The 21,933-nt window shown below is 43.1% G+C and overlaps 9 protein-coding genes across 9 annotated transcripts; all 9 read left to right on the top strand.

Annotated features, from left to right (window-relative positions):
- Positions 1-31: 31 nt before the first annotated feature.
- Positions 32-1,492, top strand: TbgDal_XI9570 (hypothetical protein, conserved; the record flags this gene model as incomplete). Its single annotated transcript, XM_011781800.1, has 1 exon — positions 32-1,492. One exon carries the CDS (start codon positions 32-34, stop codon positions 1,490-1,492), a length of 1,461 nt encoding a protein of 486 aa, XP_011780102.1.
- Positions 1,493-1,861: 369 nt separating this feature from the next.
- TbgDal_XI9580 (hypothetical protein, conserved) lies at positions 1,862-3,898 on the top strand (the record flags this gene model as incomplete). The annotated part of the gene is made up of 1 exon (XM_011781801.1): positions 1,862-3,898. The coding sequence occupies one exon, from the start codon at positions 1,862-1,864 to the stop codon at positions 3,896-3,898; it is 2,037 nt and encodes a 678-aa protein (XP_011780103.1).
- A 687-nt stretch (positions 3,899-4,585) lies between these two features.
- On the top strand, positions 4,586-4,984 carry TbgDal_XI9590 (hypothetical protein, conserved; the record flags this gene model as incomplete). Its single annotated transcript, XM_011781802.1, has 1 exon — positions 4,586-4,984. One exon carries the CDS (start codon positions 4,586-4,588, stop codon positions 4,982-4,984), a length of 399 nt encoding a protein of 132 aa, XP_011780104.1.
- A 760-nt stretch (positions 4,985-5,744) lies between these two features.
- Positions 5,745-6,530, top strand: TbgDal_XI9600 (hypothetical protein, conserved; the record flags this gene model as incomplete). Its single annotated transcript, XM_011781803.1, has 1 exon — positions 5,745-6,530. One exon carries the CDS (start codon positions 5,745-5,747, stop codon positions 6,528-6,530), a length of 786 nt encoding a protein of 261 aa, XP_011780105.1.
- Positions 6,531-8,343: 1,813 nt separating this feature from the next.
- TbgDal_XI9610 (haloacid dehalogenase-like hydrolase, putative) lies at positions 8,344-9,207 on the top strand (the record flags this gene model as incomplete). Its single annotated transcript, XM_011781804.1, has 1 exon — positions 8,344-9,207. The coding sequence occupies one exon, from the start codon at positions 8,344-8,346 to the stop codon at positions 9,205-9,207; it is 864 nt and encodes a 287-aa protein (XP_011780106.1).
- A 1,958-nt stretch (positions 9,208-11,165) lies between these two features.
- On the top strand, positions 11,166-12,065 carry TbgDal_XI9620 (hypothetical protein, conserved; the record flags this gene model as incomplete). Its single annotated transcript, XM_011781805.1, has 1 exon — positions 11,166-12,065. The coding sequence occupies one exon, from the start codon at positions 11,166-11,168 to the stop codon at positions 12,063-12,065; it is 900 nt and encodes a 299-aa protein (XP_011780107.1).
- Positions 12,066-13,701: 1,636 nt separating this feature from the next.
- TbgDal_XI9630 (amastin-like protein, putative) lies at positions 13,702-15,072 on the top strand (the record flags this gene model as incomplete). Its single annotated transcript, XM_011781806.1, has 1 exon — positions 13,702-15,072. One exon carries the CDS (start codon positions 13,702-13,704, stop codon positions 15,070-15,072), a length of 1,371 nt encoding a protein of 456 aa, XP_011780108.1.
- Positions 15,073-16,080: 1,008 nt separating this feature from the next.
- On the top strand, positions 16,081-16,704 carry TbgDal_XI9640 (hypothetical protein, conserved; the record flags this gene model as incomplete). Its single annotated transcript, XM_011781807.1, has 1 exon — positions 16,081-16,704. One exon carries the CDS (start codon positions 16,081-16,083, stop codon positions 16,702-16,704), a length of 624 nt encoding a protein of 207 aa, XP_011780109.1.
- Positions 16,705-19,016: 2,312 nt separating this feature from the next.
- On the top strand, positions 19,017-19,349 carry TbgDal_XI9650 (hypothetical protein, unlikely; the record flags this gene model as incomplete). The annotated part of the gene is made up of 1 exon (XM_011781808.1): positions 19,017-19,349. One exon carries the CDS (start codon positions 19,017-19,019, stop codon positions 19,347-19,349), a length of 333 nt encoding a protein of 110 aa, XP_011780110.1.
- Positions 19,350-21,933: the final 2,584 nt, after the last annotated feature.

The raw sequence follows: 21,933 nt of genomic DNA on the forward strand, positions 1-21,933 counted from the left end.
TTGTTTATTCATTTGTTTCGGCCGTTGGCACATGATTCGCTTGAGCGAAGTTGTGCGCCGCGTGTTGCTTCACGCTTCAGGTGGACGTTCGTGTAGATCATTCAGAAATGGATGTGGTGTCGAGAACGACCACGAAAACGGCAACGCGGGCCTTTTATCGTTGCGCTCCACCCTGCCCAATCAAAATGACTTTTTCTTTTCACGTTCTTCAGCCTCAAACTGTTGTCGCCTTTGCGGGGAGGTGTCTCAAACAATTCTTTCACACACTGGTTCACAGGCACATGTTACGGTAGAGGCACTCATGTGGCTGTTGTTTCAGAGAGCGAGACAATATAAGGATGGAGCTGTTGGTGTTTCTCCAACTGCAGCACGAAATTTTTTTGTTGAGGAGGCCAGAAGGTGGGAGGGAATACTGCAGTGTTCCTTAGTTAACCAGCGCTCGTCATCACTTCATGCCATTACTGAGGATGGGTCACCTTGTCTTGAAGAATCTGCCGTGTATCATGGGGATCCCGCAACACTTTGGAAAGAGGTTGCTGAAAAAAGTGCGTTACGGCTGCAGAGTCAAATCCGCGTCTTGGGTAAACTTGGTGTGCTGAACGTTGTAGATTCCCTCTTTACAACGGCAAGCTCTGGTGGCTTGCAGCGTGACGCTGCTTTTCAGCGGATGGAGTGCATTGGTGATCACAATTGGGGGCATTCTGTTTGTCGTCGCATCGTGCTTCTTTTTCCAGAGGTTAACTGGCGGGCAAATTCAAATGTTTTGGTGATGGATGCATTACGGACGGTTCTTGAGTGTAATCAGCACCTGGTTCATGTTTTCACCTTGCTGCAGCTTAGCGACAAGCTAGGAGGCAGAGATGTGAAGGAAAAATCAGTGAAATTTAAAGCTGATATTGTTGAGGCGATTATTGGTGAATTGCACGTGGCATTATGGTCTTTGCAGTCTAGCACTAACGACGGTTTCACATCTATACCCTCAATTCACGGGGCTCCTTATACCATTCCTTTAGTTTCTATGGTGGAAGAGTGTTTAGATGGCATCGTGGGTCTTGTTATTCTTGCATTGATGGCGCGGTATGCCGCGTCCCTCGTGCCTGCCGTTGTGGATCTTGTCCGACGTGAGAAGTATCTGCTGGATGTGTCGTGCCCCTTTTATACGTTACGTAAGCGGCGGGAACGGTTCCGACAGGACGAACACGCCATGCAATGGTTATTGCCCCCGCACCCACCACTGCAGCAGCAGAGGCAGGAGTTGTTGAAGGGAGCGCGGAGTTCTGTTGACACGTGCGTGAACGAGTGGAACCTTTCGAATACCAATCCTGTTGGTGATGTACTAGTCAATGCCTCAGGTGGAGAAAATATGGCTCTAACAAATGCAATGGAGAAGCGGACCCCGACTGGGGTGGTTTGTTGGACGAAAAATATTTTTTTGTCTGAAATGGCAGATTTCTATGGTTTGCTTCGCCTTCCGGGTGGGCAGTCGCCCTGAAGTGTACATTGTGTTGTCGTTGTTTTTTCTTCGTTTCCGAGCGAGGGAACAAAATATTATGGGGGAAGATCTGTCTAAAGGTAGAGAGGTCGGCGGGGCTGGTGTGCTAGCTGAAAATTTTTTCTTTATTTTTCGCTTTCTCTTGTTGGCTTTCTTCCTCATTTATACGTATTTGCGAGGCCGTCAGGGATTAAAGTACGGGCGTCCTTTCACATCCCCAAAACAAAGGAAAGAGTGTACAAGGAGAATTCATCTGTGGGACCAAAGCTGAGCGCTCCCAACGACTGCGAAGTTGAACTGCAACAACGTGGAGGAAAGGAGTGAATCCAACCTGTGGTGAGGGAAAGCAGCACAAGAAGAAACAACACAATGTCACAACTGCCGTTAATTCATACGCAACAAAAAAGTACGACACGCTACTGTCCATCGGGGGATGAAAACTCGGTTGCAGTGTTCCGCCCCAAGCTTCCTTTCTTGTCTGAGGTAAACTCATGCGCTTTAGTGGTTGCATCCTCTCGTTCGCAAGGCCGCAGTGTGTCACGATCGACTTCGGAGGGTGGTCAGTTAACTTCCGCGTCACGCCTTTCTTGGTTGTTGGAGCGACGCGCTACAGCACGACCTGCCACGGGGCGGTTATTGCAATGGGTAGAACTCATGGAGAGACAGGGGCGCCAGCTCATAAAGGCCATAGCTTACTCAACTTCACCTGTTCGTTGTTATTTTATGGCCGGAGACGACGAGGGTTGCTTTCTGCCTTCATTGTGCGAACCGTGGCCTCCTACACTAACCACAGAAGATGAGCTCAATCAAATGATCAAAAGAGCTTCCGTCAAGGCTAAGGAGCACATTTTTGCTGATCGTTGGTTTGGCGAGGGAAAGCAATGTGCTAAAGAACCCCTAGCAAATACAGACGCCTTCAAGAGCGTGGAGGAGAGTCAGATGGATATAATGAGGGAATTCGTGGATTTGAGGAGTAGTGTGTGTAGTGAGTTCTTGAAACAAGTAGAGATACGGCGCTCTCTAATAGATCTGGTAAAAAAAGAGAAAGAAGCGAGGGTTGCCATGCTCGGTGAATTTATCTCATGCTGTCCTCCACATCCGTGTCGCTGCCTTTTATTGGACATGGAGGTTTTAGAGGAATCCGCCATCCCACTTGAGCCTGCGGTCGGTATTACCTGTCTGTACACTTCCATTGTGATTGGGGGACACGAAACCCTGGAGGAGACGTTGCTGCAACAGCGGGAGGTGGAACTTCAAGTGCTTTATGATCAACACCGTTTTTTTATTGATGCTCAGAAGGTTCTCACCGACGTCCGGAATCGGGAGCACGAACGCTTTGAATCCATGATGGCCTATTTTGCATTCGCCCTCAGGTTACTTCGGGAACGTGAGGCGCTCTCAGTGGAAACAACAACTCCACCCGGATGTGACGAAGGCCCACGTGAAACGAAAACAAGGGGCAAACGTTTTCATATGAACTATTACAAATACCTGCATGTACTTGGCACCATAGAAGTGGAGGAAGGGGCACGCGGGCGGATTTGTGCGGGAGAGTTCACAGAAATTCGTCATATCTTGTATCATTTTGAGAGAAAATGCCGCAGTAGTATTGTTTCGACTGAGGAACTGGAACGGCAGCGCTTGCTCCTCAATACCGAGATGCAGCAGCGGTTATCTATTCAGAATGCCGAAGAATTGGCACTCAATGAGACAGTATGTCCTCGTAGCTTCCAGGAACTAATCGAGACACTCATGAAGAAAGAACGTGAGGAGTGGCAGCGAGCCCTCGAAGAGGCGCGCATCACACAGTCCATTGAGTTGGTTTGTAAATACGAGGTGTATCGGCGGCGTGAAATTGGTTTGTTTGAACAACAGCTGCGGGCGTGTGCTCGATTCTTATTTCTGAATACCACCGATGGTGCTGGTAGGATTACTGTAGAGCGATGGATGCGCGAACATGAGGTTCTAGTAGTGCAGCGGGAGGAGGCCGCCTTGAGGAAACGTATCGTGGAGTCGGAGGATCAGGCGCTCACCACATGGATCACAGCGCATAGGTGGATGGTGGATCATGACCGCCACCTTCAGAGTATAGCAAAAGAGAAGGAGGATAGGCGCGCAGTGGACCGTGTCATTGCGGAGGAGTGTGCTGCACGTGGCGTCGTGGAGTCTCTTTGGGCAGGTGAGCATTACGTGCTCTTCGGGGAAGTGATTCGCGTTCCTGAGGGCATTTATAAGTTTCCAGAGGGTAGACAAAGTGGTGAGGGGAGAGAGAGCAGCTGCGGTGACGGGGAAAGCGCCTCTCGTGGGTTAGACATTCGTCAAGTTGTTATCGCCAACCTCGGGGAATTTTTTAACGATCGAGCACTGTTGGGCTTTTTCGATAGGCGCCCCGTTTCACCTATTTGATGTAACGGTGTAACCGCGCGGGGTTGCTGACTACACCGTGACTCAATGGATTGAAGGCGGTTGCAGCGGTTCTTTCGTTCACGTGCAATGCAGCTGACGGCTAAGGGAGACTCTCACGCTATAAGTTCGGCAAGGAACTTGTGCCTCCTGTTTACGGTTGACTGTGGCGCTACGCGTGCGGTGTGGCAGCAGTGGACACCCTCGTGGGATCAGCGCAGGGTCTGGCACAGACTTTGTTTTTTGCAGGTGATTGTTCACTTTTACGTAATGTATATTCTCTTTGTTTCTTGTTGTTTTTTTTTACTCCTTCGCTCTAGTAATAGGGAGGAGCTGGTGAAACAACTTAACAAACATGTTGTACAAACCGAACTGCGTGACCAAGCCTGACATGTTAACCCCAGCCCCATCTCCCAAATAAACTCTCGAATGTGTGACGCTGGCATACCACTTTATGACTTTTCTTTCTCCGTCTCTCTTCTATTTATATTTTTTGGTTTGATTTTGATGTGCGATCGTTCGGTAAACAGGCGGAAGGCAAGTGGATTACGAGCCGAGCGCTTGTCAACTGCTTATTTCCCCTATCCCCACATTTATTAGTTAGTGTCAGTTTATTTGTTTGCGTGGTAAAGTACACGGGGCACCAGTAGGAGGGGGGAGAGTTGTGAAGCAGCAGGCGAGAAGTGGGATATGGCTGGCATAAACACGGTTGTATCAGCTACACCATCCCTTTACGCCGTGTTGGGCGTTGCCCCCACTGTTAGCCAAGCGGAGTTGACGCGTCAATTTAAGCGGCTCTCCCTTCAGCTGCACCCCGATCGCGCGGCTTACCGCACTGGAGAAGATGAAGCTGAGGTGCAGCGGCAGTACCAGAGTATTGTGGAAGCTTATGAGGTGTTGTCCAATCCGGACCACCGCAGGTCGTACGACACGAAATGTGGCGTGAACTTTTCTGCAAGGGTGGCTGCTCTTCGCCAAACGCTGGCACAGAATGAAGTTATGCCTGTGGTCAACTGTCCCACGGAACCCACCTCTGCAGAAACTGTACAAGTTACTGAAGATGAAGATGACGAAGAATACACACCCTAACCGGGGTGGGACATGCTTTTGTGTGTTTGAAGAAGCGGGCCTCCATCGAAAGGAGGTGCGTGGGTGTGTGTGTGTGGGGGGGGGGGGATGGACCCGTTGTCGAGGATAACATGACCGTTGTTTCCAAAGAGAGAGAGAGTGTGTGAAAGGGGATTGATAGAAGCCAATTCACAGCAGAGGTAACTTCAGTGTGCTATTGCTTTTATCTATGGGAAGCTGTTGGGCGGTCGTGAAGGACGTTGAATGGCGACTCTTTGGATTTGTCCCATGTTTTGCTTGCGTACATTGTCGGGAAAGCTGTGAAAGGGATTCTTGTAGGTTCAATGCTTCAGGAAACTCTCCCCGTGGAGGATTCGGTGGCGTCGCACAATTTTTCTACTGGTGAACTGAAAAGTATTTCATCCTGCCGTGGCACCATCGGCTTCCATCAAACCACTGATATGCCGTGTGGACTGTAGTTTTCGCAACCACCGCAAGTTCAAATTGACTTTGCTGTCCATTTGTTCCCTTTTTCCTTACTCATCTTCTGAGTTGCATGTTCTCCACCCGACTGTTACAATTTGATTCCGTATTTCCCCCCCTTCACATTCAATACACATTTTGGAGTTAAACAACGACCTTGTGCGCAGTGCTTTTAAAGTGAACTAAGCACAGCGACTCGATAGTGCACGGGGCACATAACCTGTGTAAGTAGTAGACGCGACATATATATATATATATATATATATATATTAAAATTTTCAACGAAGCATCCGCAACCATGTTTTGTGGCTCTAGGATGTTCCTCTCGAGGGCGGCCACCGTCATGTCCTTTACGCTCAGTGAGTATGTCGGATACCCCAAATCAGCACTATGGGCAACACTCACCCTCAATCGTGAGTCTGCACGCCACCCGTGGGAAATAGAAATGCACAAAAGTAAGGCGAAGATTTACCTTAATGCCCTTCCCAAAACTCTTCTTGAAGAATCGGTGTTGGCACGGGAGTTGCTCTGCGATAATATCTCACGACCCGGTTTGCACACTGCACAGATCTTATCCGTGAACGGTGTGGCCGCAGACACCATTCACTTGGTGCGACGCGCGATGAATTCTTCCAATGTGCTTGAGCTACAGTTGCTGATTCGTTCCAGGGATCTCTCCAAGTCTCAGAAATTCATGAAGGGAAAAGTGAGGAAAGGGAGCAGGATTTTGGCAGATGGTCACAAGGCAGGCGTTGAAACTGATGGTGCGACTGAAGAAAAAGTTGCAGGTGGTGCCCGAAGGGGAAGAGGGAGGCCGAGATCTGATTCGAGGGTAAGGATGGCTGAGCCACCGCTTGTTTCCCCACCCGTCTCTTCAGCAAATATCACAGGAGCGCCCTTATTGGCGCGGTGGCCTGCAGACGTCACGGATCAAAAGAGTCGAAGAGGAAAGAAACCATCAGACCTAACTAAAGTCAGTCCTCTCTTTTCACCTGCCGTTTCCCCCGGTGTCAGCATTGTGCCAGATAAAGAGGTCGCTCCACCGCCTGCTGAATCAGATGAAGTGGAGCAGTATCACCTTTAAAGCATATTTCGTGGGGCTAGCCTCATGGTTTGCTACGTTTTTTTTTATATTTGTGTTTTCCCCACCTTCTTAGTTCGTGCAAGTGAGAGTAAGTGCTTTGTGTAAGCATGAGTGGGAAGCGCACCTGCTTTTTCTTTCCTGTTTTCTTTTTTTGCTTTTGTACATTTATTCACGTTCTGTCTTGGTCATATTTTTCATCTATTCTTGTACCGTAGATATTATGCACTACTTCGATTTCCAAAACTTTTGTTTTTTTTCTTTGAATCTATTTTTATGTGAGTGTGTGTGTGTGTGTGCTCATGGGTTCATGGGTTTTGTTGTTTCTTGCAAAACTACTTGGCGGAACTTCAGTTACCCACTTGTGCGACGGCACGACGCCTGAAAGTGTGGGTATAAAAGGGAATAGGGGGGGGGGAAGTAGTTCAACCGAAAGAGGTTCAACACCACGAGCAAAGTGTCATTATTATTATTATTATTACTTTACCCTTTTTTTTTCCTTTTATTTCCCTTATTTTATTACCTTTTTAAAAAAATTCTCAATTCCTTCATTATGCAGTAGATGATTCCTCCGTCGTGTTGTGTGTTTTTATGAAGGCGGTTGAAAGAAAAGAAGTCAGTCAAGGGAAATAATGGAAATAAAAGGAAAGGAAATGAAGCGCACGTCACAACACTGGAGGGATAGGTTACTGAATGAAATAGTGAGTATATCTACGTACGTGCATGTATTAGTATATATTTATTTATTTCAACGTATGTTATTAGTACCTCACAACTCGACCGCACTGCTCCTTCAGACAAGCACTCCTTTGCGAATTTTTTTTTCTGAAAGTTTGATGTATGCGTGTTTGTGTGCGTGCGTGGGTGGGAACGTGTTGTTAATTAATTCGGTTGCGCGTTGGTGGTTGGGCGACGCGACTATTACTTTTGCGCGTTTACTTTTTTTTTGTTTTTTGTAAGCTCCTCTCGCCTTCCACAGCTTCCCCCCTTTTCCCTCCCAAAACGTACACACGTGATTGAAGGCGGTAGATTCTCCCGTCACCACATGTTCCTGCAGCACATGCCATTAAACTCCCAACAGCACTACGCGACACGCTTCGCCTTTACAGCAACGGAAGCGGGATGTCTCTCTGGTGACAATTACTGTTGCCCTTATATCCAACAAATGTTTGTGTGCTATGTGTATCTTTAATGCTTCTTTTTTCCCTTCTTGCCTATTTGATCGTTGTTTATTAGCATTGTTTGCTTAATTTTCACTTATTGCTTTTTTTTCCCCCATACGATCGCATGCGCGGTCCGTGGAAGTAGAGTACAATTCTTCCATAATAGCTTCAAAGAAGGACATTATTAATACGCAATGGAATTAAACTCGTGAACGGCTTATGTCGCTTACTGAATTTCCATTCCCGTGCCGGGTGGTTATGACTCGTAATATAAGGAGGGAAAACTGCACGACGAGGTGAGGTCCGGTAATGACAAATTCGTTTCAAATATATTTTAGTTGGCTCCTCAACTTACCGGAGTTTGTGGAAAATGGCGAAAAGGTCTCGGTAATCTGTTGGAGTGGATTTGTTGAGAAGGGGCCGGCGATTTTCTCCGCGAACGTCTCGATGAGTTTGGTAGGAGGAGATGTCTTCTACCTCACTTTTACGTTAGGGTTTAAACATTTTACTCTTTATTCTCGTGAAGCTGTTGTTGTTGCTGTTGTTGCTATGGTGTGTCCTAAACTATAAATTCGTGATAGTTGACTTCGGTTGAAACGTAATATTACGTAACTATCATATCACTCTTTTTCCCCCACTCACCGTCTCGCCGCATGAGTTTAGTAAGCGTCACGAATCGAATGACCTACCGTGCAGCTGTTGTTGATCTGGATGGCACCCTGTTAAATGAGAATCACCGTATCAGTGCTTACACTCTCGATACCATCCAAAAGTTATTAAAGCGCAATATTCCTGTTGTTATTGCTACGGGCCGCCCACATCCCGATGTCTTTCACACAATAAAAAGCTGTGGCCTACAGGGAACCTATGTGATTACTTCCAATGGTGCACGTGTTAGTGACCCGCAGCTTAATGTCATTGCCTCTTTTAACCTTAGCGAAGATGTGGTGTCGGAGCTAATTGGGCTCGGATCATCTGGGGAGGACATTCAGGACCCAAAAGAGGTACCGTACACAGTTAATTTGTTTCAACACGATGAGTGGGTAACAGATGCTGCAAGGGAGGAGTTGCTTCAAATGTTTGCTTCTTCCGGTTTCCATTACAGAGTAGTGGATGACTTGCAGGCCCACCAAAAGGATGGTGTGCATGAGCTTGTCTTCTTGGCACAACCAAATACTTTGCATTTGCTGGAGGGAGTTGTGAAGAAGCGCTTCGAGGGCAGGATCTCCGTCATGCGCTCCACATCAATTACACTCGATGTTGTCCACCACAATGCAAATAAAGCTACTGCTATGGCGAAGGTGGCTGAACTTCTGGGTTTGGAACTGAAAGACATTGTTTCCTTTGGGGACGGCATGAATGATGTCCAAATGCTTGCTGCCGCTGGAAAGGGTTATATCATGGGAAATGCACAACAACGTTTAAAAGATGCCCTTCCACATCTGGAGGTTATTGGCACCAATGCGGAAGACAGCGTGGCGAAGAAACTTCGCGAACTGTTCAATATTGAAGACTAGGGGATGAGAACACATCCGCAAGCGATTATACATGTGAACAAATACACACATGAACACATAAAAAGAAAAAGAAAAATAGACACGCACGCGGACACGTGTGTGAATGTAAATTACATGTGAGTGAAGCTGTAAAGGGGTAAACCGAGCCGTGAATTTTTCACCCTTTCCGTGTGCCGTTTAGGAAGAAAAAATAAATTCTTTTCCTTGTGCGTGTTCCTTACACGACAAAATACGTGAAGCAAAAAAAAAAAGAAACAATGACCGGACCGAGGAGAGAAGAGAAGAGAAGGAAGAAAGAGGTTGATGCGCTGGAGTTGTTCTCTTTTACTCGGCGTCGCATGTTATGCATCGGTGGCGCGTCTGCTGTTGCTGTTGCCTCATGGTATGAATATATACACAAATATGCCTCAACATCTGTTGTTCCTCGCTCACACACATACGCAATTCCTTTCCGTCCACGTATTGCCATACCATCCTTTATTGATAAACTATATTAAAAGAAAAAAAACATTTTCGTTTTTTTTCTCTTGCTGCTACTCTCAGATGCATGAGAACTTATGAGGGGCACCTCCTCTCTTCCATGTGCACTCTGCCAAACTTCTGTTTCGTTTTGTTTTGCTTTACCGATGCTGATGCTGATACTGCTTCCCTTACGTTTCTGCATACTTGTATCATCCCGTCAGCTTGACACCATATTAATACGTAAAATCATATATATATATATATATATATACACACATATATTTGTATGTAAGAAAACCTATACATATGCACGCTAATCTCTTTGTGCACGTGTTTTGTTTTGTTTTCCTTTGTGCATTCTCCTTTTCTCTGTATTTTATCTGCCTGCCTCATCCCTTCGCCTCCCCTTCTACTCATGCGCATACCTGTATATGTTTATTTACTCATATGTTTTCATTTATTTATTTCCTCCTGTCGTGTCCATACCATCATCTCGCTCCCTCTTTTTCATTCAGTCCCCCACCCGCATTTTTTTCTTTGTAAATTCATGCGGGATGAAGGAAATATGGGTGAGCTGATGGTGAGGATGGAGATGGAAGAGGAACAAGAGAACAGGAGGGTTTATATAAATGTAAGTGAATACAAATGTGTAAAATAATAAAAGAAAAACAAAAAAAAAATCCTTTTTTTAAAAAAAGAGAAGGGGCTGGTGTGGGAGTGTGACGGCGGCAAAGTTAGAGTAAAGGGAAGTGTATGTGTGTGTATGTATGTGTGTGTGTGTGTGTGTGTGTCTTGGGATGTTGATGATGTGGCGTGAAGAAAAGATGGAGGTAGCCGAGAAAAACACTGAGAAAGGGAAAATAAAGTGAAATGAAACAAATTAATTAATTATTAATGAGTAAAGTTAATGGAGATAATATGGCAGAGTATTAAGGTCAGAGGGAGATGGGTAAAATAAAGGGGAGCGTGTATGTATGAATACGTGTGAAGAAGAAGCATACATGTAGGGGGGAACTGTGCTCCATTTCTCTAACAAAAGAACTTCGTCTTATACAGGATTGGTTCCAACCTACCGCTGAAGGAATAGTAGTTCATTCCCTCTCCCGGACCGGTGATTAACTTTACTGATTTTTGACCCAATAAACGACTGTTCAGGGTGTATGTACGTACATCTTTCTCCACGGGAATATTTGTAAGGGTTACCTTCCCAATGTTAAGTTACTTCTTGTAAAACCCTATGCAATTTAAGGCAAAGAAAGTTTATTACGCATGTTTCCCCCTCTCTTGTATGATACTACCATGCCATATGTTGTTTGTAACACTTCCATTAGCGACGAAAGACCCGCTCTTTCCTACCAAAATAACAAAATATCGCGGGATTTTAGCGAGCTTTGGGAAGAAAAGGCACTCGTGTATAAACTTTAGCCACTGGGTAGTGGGCATACTAAATATAGATTCAGTTTCATTACACACACGAAAGAAACGAAAAAGAAAAAATGCATGGTGGCGCAAACTCTGCAGTGGCCTCTGTGCATGTAGATCCGACTGCTCAGCTGCAATACAACAGGCAGCGGGGGACCGAAGCTTACGCGGAATGCGAATATTCTGACGGTTCTGCGGATGAGAACAATCGTTACCCCCAACGGGGGCAACCGCCACAAACGCATGAAACAGCGGCCGTCTCCATAACGGACAACAGGCAGCAGAGCAACATGACACCACGTGCGCACGCAGGCGGGACCGGGGGCGGTGGCGGTGGCTCAACCATGCGACGCAATGTTATTAATAGGTTTGATTATGGAATCATATCACCTAGTGATGCACGCAGTCTGTTTCTAGGTGCATCCCTGCTCAACATCTTTTTCGCTATTCTTGGTACTTCTCTATCGCAACTCGACGAAGTTGGTGGTGCGTGTTTTACTTTTTGGGGTTACAAAACGGATTGTGACTCGGTAAGTTATACTATCCGCACTCAACTTCTGCCGTGTGCACCCATTCGCGGGAGACTTCAGACTGGAGCCGCATTTTCTATCATATCTATTTGCCTCTTGGCATCAATTATTTATCTTTATATCAGGTCTGCGTTGGCAAAGTACATGTCACAATATAATGCAGAGGGGCAAACTCCGGCACGCAGGATGGAATCGCGTAGCGGCATCTTGCCAGCGGAAGACTCGATTGTGGCGAGTAATAAGTGGACTATTGTAGCGGTGGGTGGTGTTGTGGTATTGTGTGAGGTCGTTAGTTGGGCAATGACTATAAGTGTGTACGTATCCCGTTTCTGTGAGGATGCCAGTTTGGATCGTAACAAAGTTTATGGACCTGGTTTCGCCCTTTTAATAGTGGGGACGCTGTTGTTTCTAATGGCGCTTGTAGTTTTCGCACTTAGGGCATAGAATCTCTCCTTGTGTGCCATTTAGGAGGTATTACGGTGAAAATTCTGTAGGAAGGTGGAAGGGAGGTGCATGTGTGTGTGTGTGTATATGTGGAGGGGGGAAGATTCGGTCCCACCCACGTTTGCGTATGGAGCAAGCTGCCAGGTAAACGAGAAAACTAAATAAATAAATTGTACCACCAAAGGGCAAGAAAAGGGGGGGGAGGCATGCGGAAGTGGGGAGAAACGAGGTGGGATAAATAAAACAACAAAGAAAAACTGTGCAACGGTGTCTACACTGGTGCCGAGCACTTCCCGAAGGGAAGAAATGGTAGGTTTGTTGTATGCTGGAGGAGAAGGGGAAGTGGAAGTGATCTCACTTTGATTTTGCAATTATTATACAATTTTACAAGAAAAAATGTTTTTGTTTTTCACCTCTCGGGTGTAGAGAAGTGTTTAAGAAAGGGAAGCCTCTCAACTGTGCACGCATATATGTTTGCATATAGACGGTATAAATTCATGCATACGACGAGCTCGTTTTATTTTAAATTTTAGTTTTCTCTCTTCCCTCTTCGGTTTGTTCCACCTTGTATTTTCATCCACATGACCCGCTTTCTGACATTTTTTTTTCTCCTCCTTATGTTCTTTTGTATATCGTTTTGTAGTTTCCAGACTTCAGTGTTACTTTTTCCATTTTATTCCTTCCACCGCCCCCTCCCACAATTTTTTATGCCATTGGGCGTCTCACCCCGCCACCACGTGTTTTATCGCAATTGTAAATGAGAAGGTAATGCATGGAAGGAGGAAAGAGGGGGGGGGTTATATTTAATATCAGCGTTTGTGTTTGTGCTTACCGCATTTCTTATCTTTTAACGTATCTTTACTCTTTTTCTCTGATTATTTTCCATTCCCTTATTATTGCCTTGGATGTTTGGGAGAGGGAATAGGGGGTATATTTCTGCCAATGGGGGGAGGGGGTCCTGTCGGGAGGCGGTACCAAACAAACGCCTCTGACGGGCTTTTTTATTTGGTGTGTGTGTGTGTGTGTGTGTGTGTGTGTGTGTGTGTGTGTGTGTGTGTGTGGAGACCGTTTCTGTATGACAATAGCCGTTAAGTTCCCCCCCAATTCACTTTGCTTACCGTTTGTTGTTACCGTTGTAGTAGTGGCACCTACTTTTCAGATTAAGATTTTGATTATCTCTACCTCCTAGTGAGCTTCATCTCGCACACGCGTATAAAATATATTTATACCTATATATATAAAGGTATAAATATATTTTTGCTATATTATTCTTTTCTTTGGCGAGCTCGGCAACCCTCAGGTGTGGCAAAATTATCCAATCTTGCCCTTTGTGGTGTGGTCTTACAAACTCAAGTACACAAGGTAGTAGTGGCACTAGGGTGCGGATGGGTTGGTTTGGCTGCGATTAGGGGGGAGGATAGCAACTGACGTTGGGCGCGACTTTTGAAACAACAACTGAGGTAATTTTCCTTTTACAAAACTAACGATAACAACAGTGACAATACGTAAATATACATTTTAGATTTCTGTTTATTAATAACTAAATATATATCACTCCACGGCGCAAGGTGAGAGTGTATAGCGAACGGGGGAAAGGGTGAAGATAAAGCACGACCCCAATCTTGGGAAAGTGCTCATGGAATCAAAACACCCCGAAGTGAGGGGGAAAACTCGCGCGGAAGCAGTGTTTGAGGAAACTGTGTTGGATGAAAGGGAGGAAAAAGAACATCCACATCCAAGGGACGAAAACAGCGCAAATGTTGTGGGGGGGCAAACCTATAAGTCGACTAATTTGAGTGATGTTTCCTTAACGTTGGATGTAACGGCACTCGGAGCGGGGCCGTCAGCGCGAGATGAGGCAACGCCCCTCGAGCCCCACTCGGAGGATTCAGAGGCGCACTCCTCGGCGGCTGCTCCCGCATCAGAACCTTATGTGCACTCCATCAGTGAGCAGAAACCGGTGAAAGAGAAGGTATATCTGAATGGCAATGATTCCCTCCTCTCTGTTGATGTTGGGCGAAACAGCATTCCCCGTTCTTCCTCGCAGCATTCGGAATGCGTCTCCGCAGAAAAGGAAAAAGTTAATGTAGCGGAGGAAACGGAACAGCACGAGCCAGTTAATGGCAGCAGAGATAATTGTGCGGAGGAGAGGCGAGAAGAAGTAAGGGCGATATATGCCAAACTCCCCCTGTATCGATTTCCATGTGATTCAAACCAGTCACAGGAGTTGTCCCAAACGTTTGTACCATCACCAGCGGAAGCAACTACCTCCGCAGGATGTTGGGAAATGGGAGCATGTGCTACAACTGCGAGGCCCGCAGTAACGGCGGGCAAACAACAGTGTGCGTATGTGAAGGGGCAACAGCTTCGAGCCACCAGTGATAGCGGACTTCCTCACTCTCAAAGCTCGGATGGAACCACCAGTGTCTGTACTCGCGCCCCTTCCGACCGTGCTACACTTCCTCAATGTCTTCACAATGCCTTAGTAATTTGTTGGAATACGGAGAGCCGTTGGCTTGTTGTAACATTCTGCACGTTCTTAGCTTTTCTGTTGACTCTTGTCGCTCACCCACTTTCGTTAATGGATGTTGTAGGTGGCGGCTGCTACACTTTTTGGGGCTACAAAAATGACTGTGATAAGAGTACATACACTTACCGCACAGGTCTTCTTAAGTGTGTTGGCTTAAGGCGGGTGCTCAGTGCTGGGGTTGTATTCAACATATTAGCTATAATTTTGCTCGCGGCGGCGTCGGGGTGCTGCATTTTGTTCTTGAAGAGAGATGTGTTCCACAAGTGGAATCTCGTGGTGTTTGTTTTGTTATGCTTAACGGCTTTAGTGCAATTAGTTTCATGGATGTTGGTTGTTACCATGTTTTTACTTCGCTTCTGCGAGGACACAAAACAACCAAGAAGAACAGCTTATGGTGTTGCGTTTGGTATGAACGTCACCTCCTGGATACTCGTCTTCGTTAGTTTAGTTGTCATGAAGGTATTCCCACAGGGTTGAAAGGGAGAAGGGTGCTCTGAAGCATTTTGTTTTTTTTTCCCCCTCATCCTTCACACTCTCAGACCCTCTACCATCAATATTTGCTTTAATTTGTTTTGCTTTGTTCTCAGTTTGTCTGCTTGTCATAGCCTCCCATACATAAGCGGATGGAAAGAAGAAGGAATATGATTGATGTGTTTCTAAATTTCATTTCTGCCCGAAGCCGGATTCTACTTTGTTGTATTCCCCTTTTGAGGCATATATGTAATATTCACGAAGGCAACGATCGGTGTCTGCTTATGTGCTATTGTTTATTGCGCTTCGTTGGTTGTTTGGCAATTTTTTTTTTGTTACTTCTATACACTTTCGTTTCTCTTCTTCTGCCATTTACCATACACAAACAATAAACATGTAGGGACTCGAAGAGTTTAAGGCATTCAGCTGACAAAATTAAATATCATCAACTGATTTTACGGTGGTGTGACTATTTCGAAGTAAAAAATAAGAAAATAAAAGGAAGGAAAACAAGTGAGCACATACCTATCCATAAATTACTTTTTATCGACTGTGTGAAGTAGCACACATTTGATTCCACCAGTCAGAGTAAGGAAGGAAGTGCGAGCGTGTAACAGAAGCGGAAGGTTTCATTCTTTTCTTGTGTCTGTGTAAAGCCTGAACTTCACCAAGGGGGAATAAAGAAGGGAAAAGAAAAAAGTTTCTTTCCTTTCTTTTTTTTTTTTTGGCCTGCTACGACTGGGCGGCCGATATCCCCTCCAATTCAGGATTACTCCCACGAGGAGCAAATATATTGCGGAGGTGGAAGCTCAACAGTTACTACCGTTGTGAGAAAAGCAAGTGGGAAGAGAGATTATTATTATTATTATTATTATTATTATTATTTATTTTCATCATTATTATTTTTCGACTGAAGGAGTCAGAGAGGAGCGGAAAGAAACAAACCAATAAGTCAACAAGCGGAGGAAAGGGAAAGAGAGAAGGAAGAAGGGGGTAAAGGGAGAACCAAGAATTATGAGCGTGGGCAAACCTATCACACGTGACTCTTCCAAACAACTCTGGCGGCACATCAAATCAAGTGGGGAAGAGGAGTTGACTTACACGCATAATCCATATGATGACTCCCCAAATCGCCGTAAGGAACGGGAAAAATCTCTAAATGTCTGCCGTCACTACGCGGAGGGTCGTTGCAATCGCGGTAGCACTTGCCGTTTCCACCACGAGACGCGGCACAACATCATCGTAACGCCACACGTCACTCCCAAATTCTCAAGCATTGCCCCCCTCAAGGGATTACCAACATCACCGCTTGGAGCATATTTGAGTTCACCTCCCAACAGATCGTGTAATGGTTGCTTGCTTTCGCCTACGCATCACAACAACAGTATGAGTTACAACAGCAGCACGAACAGTTCCATGAAAATATTGAGTGAATCCTCCAGCACTATTCCTCACCTTCAGCTTCCTGAGAGCTTATCAACTCACTGCCGCTCTTCCACTTATGTTGCGTCAGGTATGAATGGGGAGCAACCGCCCCATGACGTTTTGATATTGAGTTCGTCGCTTGGTTCTTTGAATGTTGGCGATCATGTTTCCAGAAATAACGGCGGCTTTTTGCTTACTGCGCAGCAAAGGTAAGAGCAAAGAAAAAAGAAAGAGAGAGAGAGACACCTCATTTCTGCTTGCCTTTACCTTGTCCGTCCTCTGGCTCTTCTTTTCTACTTTTTATTTCCTCTCACTAATTCATACTGTTCTTTCTTTTGGTAACTTCTTTTGTTTGTTTTTCTCGTTCCTTTCTTTCTTACTTTTTCTTTTGTGCTTCATCCTACTAAGATTCTTTATATATATATATAATTTGGCTCTCCAGCTGGTATGGTAACAACACTTTATGATGGGCCCTCCAAAGGGCAATAAGTTGTTTGACCACAACGAACGAGTATCTTTCGCTTGTGTTTGTTTTTTTTTTTAAATAAAAAAAAAATTAGTTTTCCCGTTTTGTTTTGAGCGAAACGTTTTCGGTTGCTTTGTTGGTTTCCACGTTCCTTCGTTCCAATACATCTATATATATACTTGTATATATTTGTATATATGATTTTTTTTTTTTTGCGTGCGTTTGAAGAATAACAATAGCGGTACCAGCATTGATATTACTATTGTTATTTCGCTTACAAGCATCTTCTCGTAACTGGCGCCGTAGCAAAAAAAAATCTTAAAAAAAAAAGAGAGAAAGGAAGGAAGGAAAATAAAACGAAGGGAAAGGGAAAGGAAACGGTAGATTATATTTCAATATGTTTGCATTTCAAAAATGACAACATGTTTCTGGTTCCCTTTTCACCTTTTACTTTTCGGCATTTATAAACCCATCGGTTCGTTTGCTTGTTCGTTTTTTTTATTTTTTTCCTCCCTTGTTGATGCCGTGACAGGCTGCGACAGTAGATATATATAAATTACAAAAGTTGGCCCCTTTTATTTTTTAAAAAAAATACCTTTCACGCTAAAAAAAAAACAAAAAAATTTTATCTATATCTATCTATATCTATCTATATATACATACATGTACATATATATTTTATATATTTTATATATTTATATATTTATATATGCTGATTTGTACCATAAAATACCAAAGTGAATTTACAAATGATAAACTGGCGTTTCTTCTCCCTTATTATTTATTACTTTACTCTTTATTAAGAGGATATGCTCGTACGTGTCTGTTTCTGTGTGCTTGTGTGTGTTTATTTGTATGGCTGTGAGAAGTGAGGGGAAAAGGGAAGTTATGATTATGAAAATAATAATTATTATAATTGCAATTTTGGTGTGCATACAGTGAGTGTTTGGTTTATATTTGTTCATGTTTTTGATAACTTCTCTGGGTATCTCAATGTATTTTTATGTAGTTTGTTCGCCTCGGAAATACGAAAAGTGGAAGGGTTTGGTGAAAGTAAAGTAGAAAATAAAACTAAGAGGATATGTTTTAATTTTTGAAAAAAAAAAAGCAACAGAAAGACAGAGAAGTGGTAAATGAGGAAGTGAATCACTAGCGGAAATATAAAAGGCGAGTAAAAGAAAAACAACACCAACAACAACGACAAATAAGTCACTACAGCGGCGGGAAGCGCACGAGTCCACCCGCTAGACAACCGTTAGCCGGTTCACACGGCGTCATGTTGTAAAAAGAAGGTAAAAAAAAAAACGGAAACGGTGGTAACGTTAAATATATTTAATAATTTTTTTATTTATTATGGTTGTACAGTTGAGTACGTCGGTTCTCACTCGGATTGTTTTTTTTTCTTGTTTGATCTTTTCCACCGCTTGCGTTTATGATATGTTTATTCCTGTCGGATCGGACGGTATTTTTAGATGTACTCTAAGATTATTTATGTGCCCTTTTACCCGTGTACTTCATGCCATCATGTCTTCTTTTTTTTTTTTTTTACTTCCCCTTTCAACTCGGTGTTATTTTTCCTGTTAGCCACACCGCTGGTGAATAAACCGGGACGAGGGGAGCAAGAGTGGTGTAACGGGGTAGTGAAATGAAAGGTTGTGGCAACTTCTCTTCTTCTTGTTGTTACTTTGTTTTGTTTTGTTTTTTTCCATCCCTCCTTCTTTACTTACGTTCGATGTCATTTTTGTTTGTTTGCCAACACTTCACCCAGCTGCAGTGCCCATTTCCCCCCCCCTTTTTTTTTGTCACCGTGTTTTGCATATTCTCTTCCTTATGTGGTTCCGCCTTTCATCCTCTTAATTTCAATAAATGAGAGGAAACAAAACGAATAACCCCTTGATAAACGAGGCATGTAAGGCCGCTGCTCCACGATTTCATGTTCCATTTCTCGCTTTTTGTTGCTACCAAAAAAATAAAAATAAATAAATAAATATGTATTCAATTCGGATCACATATTTGCGTGTGTATTTATACTTATTTATATTTATTTATATGTATTTATATGTATTTAAACATCTGGGGGGCGGAAGGAACGGGATTTTCTCTCTTTCTTTTTCTTTTTCCCCCACTCCCTCCGCTTTCCTTTTGTTATGTGGAGATTGAGAAGAAAGGAGGCGTTGTGTTGCGCTCGCCTGTTCGCATGTGGAGAATTTCTTTCGGGACATGTATAAAAAACGAGTTACGGAAATATAACAACTTCAGCACGTTACCACAAGTGAGGGAATGCGAGAATAAGAGAGAAGGAGGAGGAGGAGAAGGAAGGACATTAATTATTGGAAAGGGGGGGGGAAAACATATATTGCTTGAAACACCCCATAAACTGGACAGAATCTGAAGGCACAACACGGCTTTTTTTAAAGTTTAGTTCTAGTTTTAGTTTTAGTTTTTTTGTGTGTGCTTTGTTTGTTATGTTTCGTGTTTGTGTTATATTTGAAGGGTGTGCCCCATTTCCATCGTGTTACCTTTTTCTTTCTTTTTTTTTTTGGCTTATTTCTCGGCCACAACACATCACATGAGATCGCTTCACCTCACTTTCCTCTTCTTCTCATTTCTCTCACTTTAAAAAAAAAAGAAATCTGCGAAGTCTTTCATTACTTTGTTTCCTTTGCTGTTTTACTGTTGCTGTTTACTGTTACTGTTGTTGTTTTTCCGCACTTGTAACTCAATTCCCGAGTGTGTATGTGCCTTTTCTTGTTTTACCCGTCAATTCGGCTTCATTTTTTTTTTCCTTTTGCTATACGGGTTAATTGTGCATTCTTGTGTGGTTATACGCGCGACCAGAATAATGATAAGCGCGGCATATTACAAACAAGCAATCAAAATTCTTCAACTCCTTAACACTTTTTTTTTTTTTATGTTTCCTTTGCTTTCATCTCATTTAAATATTGCCCGCAATTTGCTTCCAGCGATAAATAAAAATAGGGAACGTCAAAGGAATGGCGGTCAACTGCCAATCGGGGAATTACAAAAGGCCGCCGTACCGTCGGGTATATTCCCCTCTTTTTGTTGTTTTTTTTTCACTCCTTTTGTATATCTGTGGTTTGCGTTAAGTCATACTTTTTGTTGTTTTTGTTGTCGTTGTTTTTCGATGTTTCTTTTCTTCCTTTAAAAAAAAAAAAATGTTGCTTAAAGCCTTAAAGTGTGTTACGTTTGTAATTAAAGCCTGCGGTCGCCTTTTTTTTTTTTAATGCTTTTGTCATGTTCTTCTATATATCCTTTACCCGCTGGGATTCGTTCACACCCATTGTTATTTGTTCGCCTTCCGTTATGGTTTCCCTTCTGTTTTTTTTCCTGCTTTCAACTTCTTCAGTTTCATTTTTGTTTTGCGTTTTTTTTTTTCTGTGTCTTTAATGCATATTTATTTTTCTTGCGCCGTCGCCTCTTTTTTTCTTTTTCTTTTTTTTCGGCTGGACGTTTTGGAACTCCTTATGTTCTTTCGTGTATATTTGTTGCTATGGGACGTTGGGCCGCTGAAATTTCATAACAGTCGAAGCAGAAAAAAAGAGAAAAAGGAAAAGAAAAAAGCAAACAAACGAAGGTGAAAAAAAACAAAGAAAAGTGGTTGAAATAAAAAGAAAAAAAAAGGGAGAACTAAAGGAAGTGCCTGTGACGAACCAAAAGGGGAAGAGAGGAATATGTGTTTTGTTTGTATATTCATATATTTACAAATTATCAAAACGTGTTAATTACTTTTCTTTCGCTTCTCGAGCGACCGTGCTTTCTTCCTCGAGAAGAAAAATTTGTCGTTTTATGTTTTTTGTTTTTAAAATAAAAAATTTATGTATTTGGTTTTCCTTTTCTTTTTTTTTTCTTTTTTGCTTTCCCTCTCTCTCTCTCTCTCTCTTTCTTCTTTTTTCAGAGGAGTGTGGAGGAAAAAGAAACAGAAAACAACGACAGCACATCTTTATAATGTTTTATTTATGCATTCGTTTTTTGTTTCTTTTTTTTTTCTTTTTTGCTTTGTTCAATTTCCGATGATACGAAATATTTTCCTCTTTTTGTCACCAACGACTGCACTGACTGGATTCGGGTTGGGAATTGAGAGTTGGTTGGTGAAGAGGGAATGAGAAATTGCAGTCGCCGCTTCCTCTTTTTTTTTTTCTTTTTTCTTTTTTTTTCTTTTTTCTTTTTATTATTGTCGTTTGGTTTCGTCCATTTGCTTCTGCTCACTCGTGTTTGTGCCTTTATTTTCTCAGGTAACTGCCTCATATCACCGACTGCTGCGTAGAGGGGGAGGGAAAAAAAAAAAAAACAGCAACAACAACAACAACAAAAGATGTGGAAATGATAAAGTTACGGCGTTTGTTTCTCCACTCCAAGCCGTAACGCAAATTTAAAATATGTGAGTGTGTAACGCGGTGAGGAGGAAGGAACCGAGGGAAAGAAGGTTCAAAAAAAAAAAAAAGAAACAGAGGAAAGAAAAAGAAAAAGAAAGAAAAACAAGGAAGATTAAATTGAACTAATTAATTAAATTATAAAATAAACAAACAAATAAATTCGAATTCAAATAAATACCAGGAGCGGTAGAAGTGTAGAGTGGAAACGAAAGACCTCATGGCGCGGTTGATAAAAATGTTGCTCGCGGTGCATTTGGTTTTCGCAGCTGTTCTGCCGCGTCAACAAAAGAGATGAAAAACTATGAAATGCCCAACTCCAACATACCATACTGTTCAATTTCCTTTTTTACTTTTACTTTTACTTTTACTTTTTTTTTTCTTTTTTCACTTTTTTTTTTTATCAAATCAATTTTTGAATATTTCCTGTTTTTTTTTTTTTTACGTTACTGCGGTTGCTCATGTTTACACACTCCAGAGGAGAAAAAATAAAATACAAAAAAAAAACACCGCACGCACAAAAATTCACAAAAGCAACACAAACAACATGAAATTTCATTTAAAAAAAAACAACTGTGATACACC

Source organism: Trypanosoma brucei, chromosome 11, assembly GCF_000210295.1.
Source record: "Trypanosoma brucei gambiense DAL972 chromosome 11, complete sequence".
In the NCBI taxonomy this organism is placed as follows: Eukaryota; Euglenozoa; class Kinetoplastea; order Trypanosomatida; family Trypanosomatidae; genus Trypanosoma; species Trypanosoma brucei.